The sequence below is a fragment of the Thamnophis sirtalis genome, unplaced genomic scaffold (assembly GCF_051295495.1).
Source record: "Thamnophis sirtalis isolate CommonGarterSnake01/CBP01778 unplaced genomic scaffold, rThaSir2_p1.2 scaffold_3, whole genome shotgun sequence".
Taxonomy (NCBI): Eukaryota; Metazoa; Chordata; class Lepidosauria; order Squamata; family Natricidae; genus Thamnophis; species Thamnophis sirtalis.
In genome coordinates this window covers 133,111,103-133,130,660 of record NW_028261383.1, presented here as the reverse complement: position 1 = coordinate 133,130,660, position 19,558 = coordinate 133,111,103, and the positions used below count along the sequence as shown (strand labels likewise).

The 19,558-nt window shown below is 42.5% G+C and overlaps 1 protein-coding gene across 6 annotated transcripts in view; it reads left to right on the top strand.

The window, feature by feature from the left end:
• Positions 1-19,558, top strand: part of LMTK1 (lemur tail kinase 1) — a 101,269-nt gene that overhangs the window by 51,326 nt on the left and 30,385 nt on the right. For 4 of the 6 annotated variants that reach the window (XM_087710147.1, XM_087710149.1, XM_087710150.1 and 1 more), the window contains exons 2-4: positions 13,547-13,680; positions 16,263-16,406; positions 18,117-18,258. In XM_087710147.1, coding sequence (XP_087566273.1) covers positions 13,547-13,680; positions 16,263-16,406; positions 18,117-18,258 — 420 coding nt within the window. The remainder of the gene's footprint in view (positions 1-13,546; positions 13,681-16,262; positions 16,407-18,116; positions 18,259-19,558) is intronic. The other 2 variants (XM_087710148.1, XM_087710152.1) reach the window with 2 other exon arrangements.

Here is a 19,558-nt window from a genome sequence, read left to right as displayed (position 1 = left end):
ACTGAGAATATTCTGGCACTTTAAAAAAATCACCAGACTGATTCTGCACAAGCTAGTCTGCATATTTTCAAACTTTTCTATGCAGCTATGGGAACAAGAAATGTATAACTCCCTGATTTTAAAACATGATTGGAATGTAAAGGAAGACACGTTTTGCTCCAGGCCTACAGTGTATTCTATATTGTTTAGCAGACATAATATGTTTATTAAATAACCAGAGCTCCACATGGCTTTTATCTGCTGTCGTGATTTGTTGTCATTTTGAAGAACAGACCTTGAGTAGCCAAATGCAGACATGTCTCCTCTTGCAGAGATTTAATTCAATTAAGCATCTGGGACATATTTTGACTTTCCAGTCTTACTGATGGTCCTGGAATTCCATAAGAATCCTACTATAACTGAGAACCCAACTCAGCTTACCTTCCGAAGCCAGACAAGGTCAGTGAGGTAATGTTGAAACATTTGGCAATAAGAAACCCTTATTGTTTATGCATAGAATTTCACTTGAAATCCCTTTAAACAGAAATGAAGCTGGTGTTTGCATGGAATAGCTTTGATGTTACTCAAAGCTCAAATCAAGCCAGGAGCTACTGTAATATTATTGCAGTTTCCTTCTGCTACATTATTAAAAGCATGCCTTATCTGGTATACTAATCTTGGCACTGGTATATGCCATTATTTCAAATGGTTGCATATAATTTGTGCTTGTATGTTCCTTAGTAGATGGCAGCATCTAAGCAATGCTGGCTACTCTCCAAAAAGCTAAGCAGGGTCAGACCTGTTTATTACTCGGGTGGAAGAGCATTAAAAAAACCTAAGACTGTGCACTAAATTGAGAAGCTGAAAAAACATACCCATAAAAATGTCATATTGTTGCCAAGAAAATAGGATAGGGGTGATTATGTATTTAGTAGAAACAGAGCACGATTTGCAGAGGACTTTACTTTTAAGTGTGTACAAATGATGTTGACAAATTAGAGAATTTCAGAAATATCATACTCAAATTTATATATAATACTGTAGTAAGCTGAAAAGGATATATTAGAACCAAAATGGACATTTATTAAATCATGAGAAAAACTGTCTTGTCTTTCTTAACTATACTCATCTTGTTTTCTCCCTAAGTGCATTTCTCAGGCCTGCTCAATAGACGTCCTTGTGCAGTTACACAATTCTACTCCACAACCACATGAAACCTCTCATGTGAGCGTTGTTATATGCTATAAGCAATCATTCTTTTGTGCACTGCTTGGAGACTCCATGCATGGGTTATAACTTCTGCCTATTAGCCCACAGACTATGAAATGCTTGGACATGCCTCCTTGCTTGACTGGAGTCAGTTTTTTAACTCCGTCTAGCCCAAATCCTTACTTCTCTCCAGGTTTCTAGGCAGAGTTTTCAAAAAAATCCAAGCTTGAAGTCTCCAACAGGCAACAAGAAGCAGCAACAATATCAGTGGAGCTTCGTAGCAGCCGCCAAACAGCTGGGCGGCCGCTTCGCGGTAAGCCTTGGCCAAAAAGCCAATTCAAACCATGCACCAGCACCTGAGCCCAGGGGAGATATTGGCTTTGCAGCTTCCAACAAGCAAAGTCAATGGGGGAAGCTGGAGTCACTTAATGCCTGTTGATTGTCTTAATGATTGTGTGATTCACTTAACAATTGTATGATTCACTACTAATAATGGCAAAAAATGAAGTAAAATTGGGTTCAGTCCCCTGATGACTAACTTAATGACTGCATCACTTAGCGACAGAAGTTCTAGTTCCAATTGTGATTGTGTTGAGGAGTACCTATATGCAACTATTGAACCAGGAAAGAGATATGGATTTATTTTCACTGGTAATATAAGAGAGATCTGTTAAAGTTTTGGAGGATTTTATAAGAAGTGATATAAAAAAAATCCTCTTGGTCGATGTACAAAACATACTTGCTAAAGTTCTGAAAGATTTTTTGTGGAAGGATAAAAAAAATTACAACAAAAAAACTAGTTGCATGAGTCTATTTGAAGGAGTTAAGAATTAAGGTTGCTAAAAGTATACAGAATGTGGTACATTGATAGTGAGATATATAAAGATTTTTGACTTAAAGTGTATAATCTAATATGAACTATAAATAATGACTGTGGAAGAAATGCACGAAAGTTATCTGTAATTAATCGACACGCTTTCTACAAGATGCAATGAAGGATGATTCTTTTTTTATTTTTGTTTAATTAAAATAAAAAAATAAAAAAAGTATACAGAAGGAAGACAAAGTTGGCTTATTCAGTCAAGGTTAAGATAGATAAAGATATAATTTATGTTTGATATACCTTAGTGGACTCTTGCTGATAAAAAATGAACAGTGAGAATTTTGGATTTAGTTTTTAGTTAAGAATTGAGATATGGGGTGAAAAGAGTATATCCTATGTTGTAACTTAAGAGAGGGTGATATATTTGTTTAAATTGTTTGGGATAAAGGGGGAAATTACTTATTTTTTCTTATTGTTTTCCTTTTTTATTTGATTTTAAAAAATGTAGCTTGCATAGTTTTTATTTTTAATTTAACCTAATAAAATATTTTTTTTAAAAAATGAAAAGCGATTCTGAGCAGTGCAACGATCAACTAAGACATCAAATATATAAAAACAATCATGATAAAATATAAAAAAATAACTGTTAAAATTTAAAGTATGTAAATCACAAGGCACGGAGAGAATGAATATATCAGCCACACTGAGGCAATCTAAGAAGGTCTCCAGTTCCTTGGGATCTCTGGCCAGATGTCATAACCAGATCTTGATGGATTAATGGGAACATTAATAGGGATGGAGCTAAGCTGACTTCTTGGTGTGTGTGTGTGTGTGTGTGTGTGTGTGTGTGTGTGTGTGTAATGTTGCACAAGGCAATGCCATGGCAGAAAGGCTCACCTCTACCAAACATAAGCCCCTAACAGACTGTATTACAATATGCCAGATCTAAGGGGACAGGCAGAGGTTATCTTCTGATAACCTGGTCCCATGCCATGAAGGGCTTTAAAGATTAAAACCAGCACCTTGAATTGGACCCAGACTGGCAGCCAGTGGAGTTTGTGGAACAGAAGTGTAATATGTAATGTAATTGCCTACATCACTGCATTCTGCATCAGTTGAAGCTTCCAGACGTTCTTCAAGGGCAAACCCATATAGACCACATTACAGTAGTCCATTCTGGAGGTGACTAGGGCATGAGTGATTGTGAATAGAGCCTCCTAACCCAGGAATCAGGTTTTGATAGAATCAGTCTAGATCTGTGAGTTATATCAAATCCAACTGCTTCCCCACCTCCCACAATAATTGTTCCTTGGGTTAGAGAAGTAACATCCTTTTTTTGGTTACATCTGCTGATTTGTGTACATAAGAGTCAGTGAATTTGGCACTTTGGCAAATAAAAGTTTTTACCTCCTTGAAAAATCTTTATGTATTTCAGTAGATAAAAAGTAGATATTGAATGGTGTGTCAGTGGTAGTCAACCTGGTCCCTACCGCCCACTAGTGGGTGTTCCAGCTTTCAATGTGGGATATGCTCATTGTCTTGAGTTATTTGTAAACATAATAAAGGTGGGGCACAAATAAATAAATCTCCCCCCCCCAGTAGTTGGAACTATACAGACGCCTTCAGTCCAGATGAAATAATTTTATCCGTAAGACTTTTAACATAAATGGATGAAAGCCTATCTTCTGCAAGTATTTTATTTGGAAACCATAGTTATAGCCCTTTGCTAGCACAAGAAACAATTGCCTACAGATTGGGAAATCTTAGAAGATTGGATGACACCCAAATGCGGCTTCAGTTCACTGTTCTTGGAACAATCTTTCTTCAGGGACTGCCTGCTGGTGGGCACTAAAACCGCTCTCTCTATGTTGCAATGATTTCCACTGCTGAACATTTCACTGCCATCGCTTTTCCTCTTTGTTTTTTGCTTTCAGAATTTACAGAAAGGATTACAGTGTATCTATTAATTGTTTGAAGTGGCTGAGCCAAGATTAGCTTGACCAAAAAAAGGAAAAAAATCCAGAATAATGCAACAAACATAGCTTGAAGCTCCTTTGCCTTGATGTCCCCATGTTGCTCTTAAACCACAAACAATTACACAAGTTTGCAAAACAAAAACTCCAGGATATATGGCAGAGTAGCTGAAATTTGGAGTAGATAAAATGATGGGAGTATGTAACTGCTTGCCTTTGCTTTTCTTAGGATTGACAGGAAGGCCAAAGCACATATTATTAACTAGAATTAAATAAAAACTATTCCTTCTTGTAATTTTATGTAAAGTTATTACCAAGAAGGTTTTTTAAATTAGTGATTTTTTTCTATACCTGGTGGTTCAGGTGCATACAAATATTCATAATTCCCAGATTGATGGAATTCTAAGTATGCTTGATAATAAAAAATATGTACAGATAGTTAGAACAGTTCATTTATTGACTGTTTGAAGTTACAGCGGCACTGAAAATGTGACTTATGACCATTTTTGACACTTAAGTCCATTACAGCGTCCCCATGGTCATTTGAGTAAAAGTCAGATACTTGGCAACTGACTCATATTTATGATGGTTGCAGTGGCCTGTAGTCACGCGATCCTCTTTTGTGACCTTCTGACAAAGTCAATGAAGAAGCCACATTCATTTAACAACTGTATTACTAACTTAACAATTGCACTTTAAAATTGTGGCAAGAAAGGTTGTAAAATGGGTCAAAATTCCCTTGTCTCACTTAGCAACATAAATTTTGGGCTCAATTATGGTCGTACGTTGAGGACTACCTGCATTGTATAATGAATAAGGAAACTTTCTAGAGATGCAAGAATAACTATTTCCTTTCTGACAGCTAGAAGCTGACCATTAGTGGACATTCTATGGGTTTTCCTGCAGCACACCTTCTGGATTTCCTGCCAATGATAATTGTTAGAACATTCCATAACAAACAAAAGTTAATTACCATTTTAGCACAGTGCAGTTTCCATTAGCATAAACACTAGTCATTTTCCAGCAGGAATCCCCAATGGCATTGTTCCCATGCTGCTGACAGTATTAGATCATGGAGATGCAATGCACCTTTCTGAAAGATGTGATAGCATGCAAGGGATGGAGAACACAACTGCTAACTTTCTAAACTGAATTACAGGCTTATATATATATTTCTTTAAGGACTTCCTGACAGGCAGCCCCAGATTTAGACAATATAATACAGCAATCTCTGCTGTAGATTTTTGGAAGAAGGCTGATGGAGCAGGATATTTTCTACATAGAATGAGAAGTCCATCTTGTCTTTTTTTAAGTCACAAATTATGTATATGTTTCCAGATGAGGCTTGTATTGTGCATCTGCCCTACAGTACTTGAAAATTGTGTGCATAATTTTATGTTATTTGTATATTTAAAACATTTTGTATATTGTAATGAAGTTAAAATTTGCAGACGGTTCCAGGCAGAAATATTTTCCATTTGTGATTGGAGTTGTTCCGTATTATTTTTATCCTACTACCGCAGGAAATATACTCCTGTGAGAGAGATGAAGCAGTGCTGCACAGAGCAGCATTTCTCAATCATGTTACCTTGAAGAAATGTGGACTTCAACTCCCAGAATTCTAAGCATTAAAGTCCACCTATCTTAAATTTGTTAAGGTTGAGAAACACTGGCATGGAACGTCTTAACTGATAGCTCTGAGAGTTTTCTGTCTGGCAATTTTCCTTGACTAAAGCAAGTACTAGCTGCTGGAATCCACAGAGAGGATTTCCCCCTTCTGAAATCTCCCTGCCATGGAGCAATGTTTATTTGGTTCTTCACTAATTTTTTTTTGAAAAATACCTCACTGGTTCAGCGGGGTCATTGCGACTCCTGTATGAGATGCTGTTTAAGAGCTACTGCCCAGTGGTGGGATTCAATTTTTTTTGCTACTGGTCCTGTGGGTGTGGCTTGGTGGGCATGGCATGCTTGGGGGGGGGCGTGGCTCGGTGGGCATGGCAGGGGAAGGATATTGTAAAATCTCCATTCCCTCCCCACTCCAGGGGAAGGTTACTGCAAAATCCCCATTTCCTCCTGATCAGCTGGGACTCGGGAGGCAGAGAATAGATGGGGGATGGGGCCAGTCAGAGGTGGTATTTACTGGTTCTCTAAACTACTTAAAATTTCTGCTACCGGTTCTCCAGAACTGGTCACAACCTGCTGAATACCACTTCTGCTACTGTCTCAGTGATCACCTCATTGTCTCCACAAAGGCCTTAAATATTATAAAGGCAATTTCCTTAAGAGTGCTAGACAGTTTCCTTTCTGCATTAAACTCAAGAATTTTCACTAGTTATTCCTTTTTTTTTTTCAGAGTTACTATTTTGGTCCATACTGTGGTATTTATAGCATCATCTGTCTTTTCATTTGTAGCTCCAACCACCTTTGCAGATTAAGACCAGTTCAGTAACCTTGGCAAGGCTGCAGATTATCTGTCCTGGCCAGCCTGAGTTTATCTCCTTACATTGGAGAGAGGAAGTGGGATTCCGCCAGTCTCCCTGAGCGGCTTCTGTAGAATTGGAGCTGACATTCTCCTGAGCAGTTGCCTCCCCCGTCTTTGCCCTCCTGCTTCCTCCCACTCTAAACACTTCATTTGTTGTGAGAGGTTCTGGAACAGCATTCTGATAGCCCAGCTGCATCTTCAAAGCCCGAAATCTGGGACGAGAAGTGCCCAATCAATGGCTTATAAAGCAGATGCACAGCTGAGCCATAGAATCCCCGGATTGCTGTTCCCGCTGCAGGTGCTCCATAAACATGGTGCATGAAGGCCCTTTTTGTCAGAGAGCTGTAAGTGCGGCCCTCCCCAAGCCTCCTCTTCCTCCCGGAGCACAGATCCTCTCAGCTAGCTCTGCTCAGAAAAGGCTCTTTAACACAGCAAAGGTTTGCTAACAAGAAGGTCTCCCCCCCTCGCCCCCCCTTTTTTGCAAAATTGTCTTTTTAGAGGAATGGTTGTTAGCTCAACACATGGGCAGGTGCTCTATGGACAATTGGATCCTATTGTTTACATGTGAGGAATTGTTTCTCGGTAGGAGAATGTTGCATTTTTCAGAGTATCATACCTAAGAAAAATAGAAGTCTATTACAATTCCTTCAAATATTGCTGCTTGTAGCTTCACCTAGGATGTGTTGACGCTAAGGAGAAATTTCCTGACACTGAGAACAATTAATCAATGGAACAGCTTGCCTCCCAAAATAGTGGGTGCTCTATCACTGGAGGTTTTCTATCTACTATTACTGTGCAAGCAGAGATGCTGTGTTAAGATGACATCCATTATATAATCTTTAGATGAATAAGGAGTTATCTAACCCTTGTCTATGATTGTAACATGTGTGCTCTGTTGTTGCAAAATAACATAATGGAAAGACCTAAACAAACATTTCCTAGTTTCTGAAACAATGCAGAGATGTCTGATAGTTCAAGAAAGAGATAGTTGCATGTCTCACTTGTGCACATAAACAACAGCGGGGAGAAGCAAAAGAGAGTAAATCATAAAATATCCGTTGCATCATTGTGATGCAAATTCCAGCCTTTTGTCAAGCCTGTGTGACACAAATATGCAAAGGGTGGAGCTTACATAATGATATTGCAATCCATGTTTCTCCATTCTGACAAGATTGTGGCTTGCTCCGAAGACCTCTGCTTGTGCACTAATGTTTTTTTAGAGGAATATTTGTATGTATGCAGTAATGAAATGAATACTTTCCACTTGTAAACGTTCATGCATTTGACAACAAAGGAGAATCTCTGTAAATATTATCCAATAAGGAGGAAAAAAATGAATGCACATATTTGTGCATTCATTCTTCCCTGTAATATGTCAGGTAGCTCTCATTTGCCGTCCCTGCTGTGGTTGTTTTTTTTAGATCACCCTTGCAACGTTGATAGTCAGAAGTCTCCCCAGGGTTGTTTGCCTTCAAATGGCTTGTTTTGGTTCTTAGAATGGATTTGCATTTTGCAAACTTAAATGCTCCTGAATCATATACTGTAGGCTGAATAATAGGAATAATAACAACATATCCTATCATACTTTTAATGTATATTATCCAAACACAAATTCCTAAATTATATTTTTATCAGATGTTTAGGTACATTGGATTATAGTTTTATTGTTACTATTCCAAATCTGATACTTATGATTACATTTACAATTCTAAAATGTAACATGTATTGCCCAATTTAAGATCCAACCCAGCTTTTCTTAACCTGCTGTCCAGATGTGTTGAACTAAAACTTCCAGCCATGGACTCAATTGATGTAATGAATGATCTTCAAGCTTCAAAAATGTCTGGGGCTGCCAATAGTTTGTTTCCCCTTCAACCTACCTCCTCTTCTTTTCTATTCACCATTTCTTTTTGGGCCTAATCTTATGTAATTGGTTTTAAATTAGAAAAGAAGTGAAGAAATTCTTCTTTACACTTGGCAGAATCTACTGGGACCTTTTTACTCACCTCATTGAAATAGCTGAATCCTTTGTGCTGGATAAATATTGCTGATATTGATTTCTGAAAAAAAATATTGCATCTGGGAGACGCCAATATTAATCAAGAAAATAATAATATGCAGAAAAACAATTAATTCCCCTTTCCCACTGAACAAATTGCCTCCTTCTCCCAATTGTGTTTTAGTTTTAAAAAGAAGAAAAGCAAAGCAGAAGAGCGTCTTGCATAAGATGTGAGCACTGAAAGCAGGAATCTATTTTTTAAAATACAGATAGGAACATTGCTCAAGACCCTGCTTTAGTCTAAGCAAATTCAGCAGAAAGAACTGAGACAGGTGAAAAGAGCAGGAAGGGAAGAAATTTAGAAATGGATGGCAGCAAAGAGTGGTCCTAATGTAGATGCTACAGGTCAGCTCATGTGGGAGATGTAGTGAATAAAGCTGCAAGGTGGAAACTCTTGCGGAATTTTTTAGCAATAGCAATAGCAGTAGACTTATATACCGCTTCATAGGCCTTTCAGCCCTCTCTAAGCGGTTTACAGAGAGTCAGCATATTGCCCCCAACAATCTGGGTCCTCATTTTACCCACCTCGGAAGGATGGAAGGCTGAGTCAACCCTGAGCCGGTGAGATTTGAACTGCTGAACTGCTGATCTAGCAGTAGCCTGCAGTGCTGCATTTAACCACTGCGCCACCTTGGCTCTTTGTGGACTTAAGGAAGACACCACCGAGGAGAAAACACTTTTTCATTTTTTTGCATCACCCATCATCATCATATTAAGAAATGGGGACCCTGAACATTGGAGGTGCAAATATTTTTATAGTAGTTTAGAGCTCTAAACAGAGATGGGATTCTACCGGTTCGGCCCGGTATGGATGTAGCTCCAAAGATCAGCTGAGAGTGAACCGGTTCACTCTGACCTTGAGGAGGGCCCGCCCATTCACCCCTGGGCTATACTCACCTATATTTCCTTGTTTTTTTAGCCCAGCTGATAGGCGCGGCAAAGTGAATTGCCGCACCTCAGCTGTCTTCCTGTTAACTGCACACGGGTGCGCAGTGTGCGTCAGGCATGTTCAAACGCGCGTCAGCGAACCGGTTGCTAAACCGGTAGGATCGCACTGCTGGCTCTAAGGTAGGAAATCTTAGGAATCTGATTGACTGGTTGGTTTGGAAAAGGTAGGTGGTCTTTTGTTGATAGGGAGTAGCTGGGGTGAATTCTATTGTTAGGCAAAACAGGCATTTCAAGAAGGAGCAGAGCTGAGACAATTCATTGTTAAGGTGATGGAATATTGAGGTCTTCAACTGATTGAGGATGGGGTTATAACTGCAAAATGAGTCATACACTAAACAAGGACTACCTGTTCAGAGACCAGAAGGGCATCTCTGTTCTTCTCTTTTGTTCTTTTGTTCTATGCCCTACATATTCAGAAGAACAGGGGGTATAATACCCCACCGCATAGGTGTCCGGAGGGAAGTACAACAGAGGTGGATTGTTACCGGTTCGCCCAGGATTGGGCGAACCGGTAGTGGCAGTGGGAGGAGGCTTCATCCATCAGTCGCGCGATTGCATGATCGCATGTGCATGAGCGAACCTGTAGTAAAATAAATTGCAACACATCACTGGAATATAAGGGTGGGATAATTTCATTGCTGTTCCTGATATGCTGGGAACGATATAATTAAATCCTTACCCTAAACCAGGGGTCTCCAACCTTGGCAACTTTAAGCCTGGTGGACTTCAACTCCCACCAGGCTTAAAGTTGCCAAAGTTGGAGACCCCTGCCCTAAACCATGGCTGTCAAACTCCCGGCCCATGGGCTGGATATACGTCACACACTGGCCATGCCCACGTCTGGTTTAGCGAAGGGGGGGAAGTCCCGATATGTCACATGACGCCACCGTGATCGACGTGAGTTTGACACCCCTGCCCTAGATGTAACTCTTCCGAACTCTCCTATTTTAAAGGGCTACAATCTCTTACAGCAGGGCCTGTAAAACTATAGAGATCAGCCGTGAGGTCAGGCAGTTAGAGCTAAATGGCTCTCTTTCTCTTTCTTCCTTTCAACTAATGACTTTGTACGCTTTGTTCTGCCCATTAGAACAATCCGTTTTACATTAGATTCGTCAGTGCGGGTATTCCTTTCTTCTCTGAATCAGGAACCTGGTTTCTGGGATGTCCCCTTCAAAAACAAGCATGCCGTTTCAGACATTTCCAGCTGTGCTGTCACTTCCCACTCAGCATGCATGTCTTTTGTGCCATTAATTTACCCCTGAGTTGACCTCCCTGGAAAGAACAGCTGCAAGGCTTCGGAGGGGCTTGATACTTGCTAGAGCTAAATTAGAGCCATCTATTAAAATTAAATTATCCCAGTGGGCCATAAATTAGGGACCAGGGAGTAAAACACCCTTCTGCAATTGTTCCCTTTTAAGACCTCCATCCAATCACAGGGGCATTTTCAGTTCCTAACTGGGAGACCCCCACTTAGACAATGGGCCAGAAGAATCTGAGTTGTGGCCTGGGCATCTAAATATTTTCTGGTTCAAAATGCATGTGGCCCTTCTTTGTCCCTGTGTGTACAAATTAAATATTTTGCAAGATTAGTGCCTTAAATTCCACTTGGGGGGGGGGGGGGCTGAAGAATTTTATATTTTTCTTGTCTATGGCAATGAATTATCGGAGACCATAGCAGCAGATTCCTAATGCATTGGCTGTACTAGAACAAGTAAAGGTCAAGGTTCCCCTTGCACATATGTGCTAGTCGTTCCCGCCTCTAGGTGGTAGTGCTCATCTCTGTTTCAAAGCTGAAGAGCCAGCGCTTTCTGAAGATGTCTCCGTGGTCATGTGGCCAGCACGATGAAATCCTGAAGGTGCACAGAATGCTGTTACCTTCCCACCAAAGGTGGTCCCTATTTTTCTACTTGCATTTTTGCATGCTTTTGAACAGCTAGGTTGGCAGAAGCTGGGACCAGTAATGGAAGCTCACTCTGTTATGTGGCGCTGAGTATTCGAACTGCCGGCCTTTCTGATCGACAAGCTCAGCATCTTAGCCACTGAGTTAACACGTCCCTATGTATTACAAATAGCAATATGCAAATGAGTTGCCATTTTCTGGCTTCAGAAGGAAGACTGCCAGCCATGGCATGTAGTTCTTGTGCCCCTGGGCTTCTCCCTTGGCTGACAGAAGCAAGGATGCTTTCCTGAAGAAAAGTTAAAATTCCACCACTGAGGATACGCAAAGTGGGAAGAGATGCTCATTACTACGGTAATGCTGTCACAAGAAGGGTTCCCCTCCCCATTTTTTCATATATGTAGAATTAAGCTAGAGCACAAACATTTATGATTGTTCATGTGTTACAGCACAATTTTTTTGTATATGTGGAATTAAGATACAGCACAAACATCTATGATTGTGCATGTGCTACAGCACTGCGTGAGGGACAAGGTGGCTCAGTTGCTAAAACGCTGAGCTTGTCGATCAGAAAGGTCGGCAGTTCTGAGGTTTGAATCCCTAGCGCCGCATAACAGAGTGAGTTCCCGTTACTTAGCCCAGCATTGGCGAACCTAGCAGTTCGAAAGGAGGTAAAAATGCAAGTAGAAAAATAGGAACCACCTTTGGTGAGAAGGTAACAGTGTTCTGTGCGCCTTTAGCGTTTAGTCATGCCGGCCACATGACCATGGAGACGTCTTCAAACAGTGCTGGCTCTTCGACTTTGAAACGGAGATGAGCACCACCCACTAGAGTCAGTAATGACTAGCACATATGTGTGAGGGGAACCTTTACCTTTGTAAACACATAGGTGTTGCAGCACCTACCATATTGTCTAATATGCCTAATGCCTGTGAAGAGTTCTCACTTACAGTACACTATCTCCTTCATCCTCCCATTTAAGCATGCTATAATGATATCCCACCCATATTTTCCTTATATGATCCGGTGCACTTACTTATCAACTCATGGAGCAACCAGTTCAATCATTTTCTTGGCACCATGTCAATTACTTTAAATGCCAGATTAATTATTTTGCATTACAAAGCTTTCTGGACACTGTGATTCGGCTGCGTTTAATCGTTCTGCTGCTTACTGACCTTCCTTTTCTCCCATGCTGTGAGGTTAATTTTTATCTCCTCTGTTTCTCATCTCCTCTTTGGTCTTTTGAAAGCCAGGATGTATGTCTTTCTTTAAAAGAAATGGACATAGTGAGCCTCTTTTGTAAATCTATACATTTTTTCTCAAAAAAATGTTTCAGGAGGAAAACCATTCTTAAATTTAATGGAAACCACTTTTTTTTCTCCCAAAGCAGGGCCTTTGTTCAAAGCCATTGCTCAATTAGTCAACCAGTTGGCTGGCAAAAAAAAAGAAAAGAAATTTGCCCTCTGTGTTTTCTGAATATGTTGCTTTTTAGCAATGTGCATATTGACAAAATGATGGGCATCGGACTGCACTGTGTATTCAGGCTGTGAAGTATACCTAGGCTGTATCTATACACGTAGCAATTACAAATCAGGGAAGTGCAGATGGGAGTCATCAGAGCTGTGGGAAGTGGGAGATAAGGTTACTCACTGACCTGATACTGTTAAGTCATCAGTATCCACGATTACTGCTGCATAGATAGAACCACACGATATGGCAGGATTTCTGTCTTGCAGAGATTCCATGCCTGTCCAAGCTGGGAGACCATGGCATTGTTGACAAGCCTTGTTCTCTTCCATAGATGAAAAAGCCAGGTTGGCTCTTTGCTTCTTCTGTGTCTCTGGATTTAAAGTAGCTGGTAGGAAAGCAGTGGGAGAACAGAATGGCATCTTTCCTTTTCTTTCAAGCGGGATTTGAAGGATAGTGGATTCGTCAGAGACAAGTGGGTGTAAGAGAGCAGGGATACATCTTTGATTTCCGAACTTGGCTTTGAGTCTGCAAGAAAAGAGAACTAAAACTCTGCAAGATATACTCATAGACTACAGGCCTCCTGCTGGGCTCTGTCCCAGCTGCATTCTCTCTGGCTTTACTCTGCAAATGTTTGGTCCTCCTCCCATCAATCTTTCCTGAACTTTCCGTTCTCATCTTCTCCCACTTGCTTATCTCCCTACAGATGGCACTCCCTTGAGTGAGCTCTCCTGGTCTTCCTCTCTGGTGGTGGTGGCCGTTTCCTTCTCAGGACTCTTCACCTTCATCTTCCTCATGTTGGCCTGTCTGTGCTGCAAGAAAGGGGGCATTGGCTTCAAGGTAAGTTCAGGGGGGTCCAAATCTCTCTGGCTGCCTATGGCATAGCAAGGCATAAGACAAAGTCTTCTGCTGAGTCCATGACATTAACACAGCTTTTGCCATCCTGGAGGCTTCTGGATACATACCTGAGATTTCTGAAGTTTGTCATCTAGCTAATCTAAAAGCCACCAGGCTGGGAAAGGTTATAATAACAGGCCCTGTTGTTTGCAAGGAGAAGAAAATAATTCTCAAAACTGGATCATGCTTTTACTATTAAGTTCCTATCAGAATAGTCCTGAAGAAGCAGTGTCACCCAGCCTGGAATATAAAGTACAGACAGAAATTAAGAGTCAGAGGAACAACATGGTACATTCATGTGTCAGACACGAGAAGCATGAGTCAAGCAGTCTCAGCAGCAGGGGTTGCAGCAGGAGGGCATTCAGTGGGGGTAAGGAGGAGAAGTGGGCTGGGACATCAGACTAAAGCCTTGTGGCAGGGGCTTGCTGAGAAGCTAGTCTCCGAGCACAACAGGGGATGGTTGTCTGGCAGTGTGATAGAAATAAAAAGGCCTAATGAGCTTTTGGAAGCCAGAGGCAGAAGTCGATGAATGGGAGCATAAGAAACCATCTTATCCGGGTCAGATTCTTGCACATCTAGGTGTGATCCACAGCATTCGTCATGGGTTTCGGGCAGAGAAAAGTCTGCTACTTCTATCTTCTTTAGTAGAAGGTACCAAAGCGTACATGAGTTCCCAGTCTTTCCCTAGTGAGACAAAATGTTGTGTGAATGCAAGGTGCATTTTCACTCTTTCTAAAATGTTGTATAGAGACCGCTTAGGCCTGGCTTTGGCTTCCATGGTCATTATAGCGAAACTTTCATTTTATACATTGAACAGTTTGGATCAGTTATGCAGGTAGCTTTTCTAGTCCTGCTCCTGTGTGGGTTTAAAGGTCTCTTCCACTATGGAGTGAGTGGTGGTTCAGGAAAAGTTTAAGAACTTTTAGGGAAAGCAACTTCCTGGGGTTGTACTATATTGTGCGGTGCAGACAGGAGTCCTGGAAAAAATAAGAGTGAAGAGGCACCAGTAGAGAAATATAGAGAGGTGGGAAGAGTTAATAAATTGACTTGACATAGCAAAGGGGAATTCTTGAGGGTGATAACTGGATGCAGTTCCATCAAGAGAGGATGCTCAAAGTTTCCTGCCTGCGATGTCTCTGGAGATTCTCAATCATCCAGGTCATCGTTGCCCCAAAGGTGCTTTTTCCGAAAGGCAATTGGACTTTCTTGGTTATTTTTTTCTTTGAAAACATTTAGCTCCTCAACATTTTGAAAGGAAAGGAAAAAGTCCAGTTACCTGTTGGAAAAAGCATCTTCAGGATGTCCTGCCTGTGATCTATTTCACTTGCTTCTCTTTCAGGCAAAGGGCTCTAAGAGGAAGGTCACCTCTTTCTGTCCGTCCTCTACCCCGTCACAGAATGAGTTTATGGGCTCTGTTGCCTTCATCTGGAGCTAGAGGATTTGTGCCCAATGTATGACATATTGCTCACCAGAGAGACAAGAGCCTAATACTGTGAACCAGGAGTAATTCCCTGTCCTTTCTTAGCTGAGTACTTGCTTTTTAGTCCTTAGAAAAGTCAAGTTAAGTAGTTCTTATTTTAAGTTTAAAGATACAAGTACTTCAGGGGTGGGTTCCTGCCGGTATTACTACTGGCTCTGCGCCTGTGCGCATTTGCCCCTAAAAAGGTCTGCGCATGCACATATTAGAAAAGGAAAAAAATACATTATTTCAATGAAGATTGTTCTGCGCATGTGCAGAACAGAAAATCAAGATGATGCCGCCGAGCATAGAACCTGTTCAGGTGCGTGTCCAGCCAAGTTACTTCCTACTTTGCCGAACCGGTCCGAACCGGTAGAAACCCACCTCTGAAGTACTTGTTGCTTAAGTGCTTCCCAATTTGGCAAGCATCTCCCCAAGTATAGTGGGCTGCCATGTGCTCTAGAAAGACCCAAAGGAAGTGGGCAGAGGTATGATTTCAGAGGCACAGAATGTGCTGGAAAATGCTGCCCCCATTGCTGGCATTCTTGTGGAGGCTGTTGGCCAGCCATGGAGGAGGAGGAGGAGGAGCGTTCGGCATGGAGTGATAGATAGCTCTGTGCGGTCACAGTTGATAGAGGTAGCCAGGTTCCACAGTGGGGACAATGAACCAATTCAGAATCCTCCCACACTGCCTATATAGGGGCACGAAACAAGCTTGTGAGTGGGCTCTGTGCTTTCCTCTTGGAACAGCCTCGGAAAGGCAGAAGCTCGAGGGCATCCAAGCTTAAGATGCTCCCTGGGAATGCTCACCCTATCCTACCTGATTGCTGGGGCAACCTTCAGTAGGAAAAAGTTCATCCAGGTAATTAGAAGAAGCCACTGGTCTCATTCTGCAGGAGGACTGAATGAGAGCGAAGAAGGCACAGCCTTAGTGCAGGGATGGGCAGGTGGGTGGATGGAAGAGGGATGGGGGGTGCCTTGATCTCTGCCTGCAGTAGTGAGGGGAGCAGAGCACCAAGGGATGGTGCACCTAATTAACACTCTTTCTCTGGGCACTCTTGCCTAGAGCTGGAGAGGCGAATCCCGGGAGAAGAGGCTGAGGATGGTTTTGAGGTGTCTGCCTTGCACGGGGGCCAGCACAGTGCCCAAAACAGCCTGTAATGTAGAACTGGGGGACCCTGGGCAGCCCTCCCCCTGCCCCCTGACCAAGGTGAGGCTGCTTCTCCCACAGCTGTGCTTATAACGTCTTTCACCGGGGGGGTGGGGTGCAGGGGGGAGGGAGCAGAGCAGCCGCCGCTGACCACACTTTAAAAATTGGGGGGATTGACGTGGGATGGCAGGAGAAGGCTACCAGGTGGGGCGATGGGTTGTTGCTCTGCCTTTGGATCCCTTGAAGTCTGCCTACTTCCCCATGCAAAGGTGAGGCTGGGGCAGGAGCCCTGGCTATGACCTTGCCCTGTGGACCTGCAGAGAGTCTGGGCAGGGAAGGCTGTCTTTATTTCGCTTTTGTCCTCTCTTTCAAACCTTTGTCTCCATGGAGCATCTTTTTTCTTTTGGAGAAAATTTGAAATTGGCTGTCATGAAATACATCTGAATCTTATCACCTTGGGCTTCGTCCTGAACCCTGCACTGCATTTCCCCCACATGCCTAGATCTGTGGGTGGATTTTTTTTTTCAAAAAAAAAAAGGAGAAAAAAGAGTGACTGAGTGCACGGCTGTCTCTGTTACCCCCCCAGTTGTAACGGGGCATGTTTGTAGCTGGATGGGAAAGAGTGATTGTATACTTTATGTGCCTCTGTCATGGTTTGCAAATATCTCCTCCTGCTTTGGAGGTGGTTATCTGAAATGGAATTGCACCGATGGGAAAACTGTTTGTGTGAATCAGCTCTCCACATGGTTCTCTTCTTTCGCCCAGGGGCTATGAAGTAGTGCACTGAACCTTTAGGTTGCGGCAGTGATCCTTAGCCTGCCCAGAGTGTGCGTGGGATTGGCTTCAGGCCAATGGTTTGCTACTACTGAAAAGTGTACGTTCTGCGATTCCATTTCAAGCAGCTGGATCCATGTAGTAGGACTGAGTGAGGTGTATCTGTCCATTGGGCTGCGTCTGCTTTTTTCCAAGTCCGCTAGGGGTATTCGTTAAACCATATTATGGGAGAAAATAGGACATAGTCCACATGTGAGGACCATAGATTCAGTTCTTCTCACAAGTGTATAACACAACTGTGTGTGCAGAGATTCTTCTGCTAGCGCTGTAGGCAGTGAAAGGACATCATTTTTCTTCCCCTTCAATGTGATTATTCACACCTTGGTTCCACGTGTGAAAGAACGGACATATGGGTTCTTTGCACCTTTTCAGGTGTATTTAAGAACAGAGTAAATTGCCATGTATTGAATTAGCCCATTGGTCCACATGGTTTGGGATTTAGTAAATACTTCAGGCAAAGGGCCATCCCCAGCCTTCCCTGCAGATAGCAAGCACTGAGTCAGGGGTTCTTTGCATGCAGAATTTGTGCTCTGTCGCTGAGCCTTTTTCTTATTTGTGTATTGCTGTGGAATATCTATAAAAGGTCATCCGTGTGTGAAAACATAACTGCTGGTGGTAGTGAGGATGATGTTTCAAAGCAGCCTTTATCACCTGATGTTTGTTACACAACTTCCCCGGTGTCCCAGTTACTATTGAAATAACTGGGATTTTTAGGGATTGCAATCCAACCACTGGAATGCAGCAGGCTGGGGAAGGCTGCTTGAATGAGTCGAAGTTGCTTTGCATGCTTTATTGCCATAATCCTTCCATCCAGAGGAGGATTATGCATCTAGAGATGACCAAATGCATGTCTCAAACCTTCTCCTCTCCACATTCTTAAGCATTGCTCTATTGCCCCATTCTACACTTTCATTCTCCTTATCTTTTTTGCCCCAGGAATTCAGTAATGCTGACGGGGAGGATTATCCTAGTGAATTCTCAGCCCAAGGCTCACCAGCCACCCAGAATGGCCCTGAAGTTTATATTCTGCCTCTCACCGAAGTATCTTTGCCAATGTCTAGGCAACCTGGGCGCTCAGGTAATCTAGTGAAGCATTAAGTTTACTTCATTAAACTTTTTTTCCCCCTTTGGATAGTTGCAGCAGTGATATGCATGCTTTGTGTGTACAGAATCATCAACAAATTTATGCTGTCCAGAGGTGTAGGGCTATAATTCCCAGGGTTCCTAAATTCATGAGCAGCGTGTTCGGCAAGTCCCACAACTCAGGAGATTCCCATTTTAGCGAGAAACCTGGATGGCATCTGTTTGGGAAAGGGAGACAGTACAACTTTGAATTCTTCTGTTGCTGACAGCCTTGGAATGATCACCTAGATTTTGTGCTTCCGAAAAGAAACAAAGAGCCCAATTTCCCACAACTGTCAAAAGAAATCCTCCCTTTAATTATTGTTATTATGCTGAATTGATCTGTGAGAATAACCCTGAAGAAGAGAAAGTGCACATACAAATAGCAGCTTTATCAAAAGGTAATGGGGCCATCCCTTTGAGATAGGCCAGTCATGGTGAACTTCTTTTGCCTCAGGTGCCAAAAGCACATGCATGCTATCGTGTGCGCTCGTGTGCCCAACCCCATAATTTAATGTCCCCCTGCATCATGCCCCCTGCGCATGCACACATAACCCTCCCCTCTGCTGCCCATACGCGCATGGCTTTCCTAGTGCCTGGGGAGAGCGAAAAACGGCCCAATACGCAAACCGGAAGTTTGGGAATGGACTTCTGGTTTGCCTGTTGGGCCGTTTCTCTCTCTCTGGAGGCTTCAGGAGGCTTCCCTAAAGCCTACGAAGGACAAAAAACAGCTCAACATGCAAAGCGGAAGACTGCAAACAGAGAAGTCTCCAGAGGGCGAAAAACGGCTGAAAATCAAGGTTGAAAATCAGCTGGCCAGTGCGCACATGCGTGCTGGAGCTGCCAGGGCAACGCCTCGTGTGCCCTCAGAAATGACTCCATGTGCCACCTGTGGCACACGTGCCATAGGTTTGCCATCACAGAGATAGGCCAAAAATGAATGGCAGAGTCATGAATATTATACAGTAACAGAATCTTGCAACTCTGAATGTGTCTCCCCTCCCACCCGCCTTTCTCCCAAAGAGAACAAGGGAGGGTCCAGTCTGAGATGTTTTCTCTAATTCCATTCCTGCTCTGGGCTCAGATTTTTCTTATCTGATCGTTGTCTTGGCTGTTCATCTTCCTTCTCTTCCTTAAAGTTATTCTCAAAGCCCATTATGCATGTGGATTCAATTTGATTTTTAAAAAAATGGGAGGGCAGCATTTTTGCACCCAATCAGCTCAGTGCACTTTAGGACTTGGAATACCATTTTAAA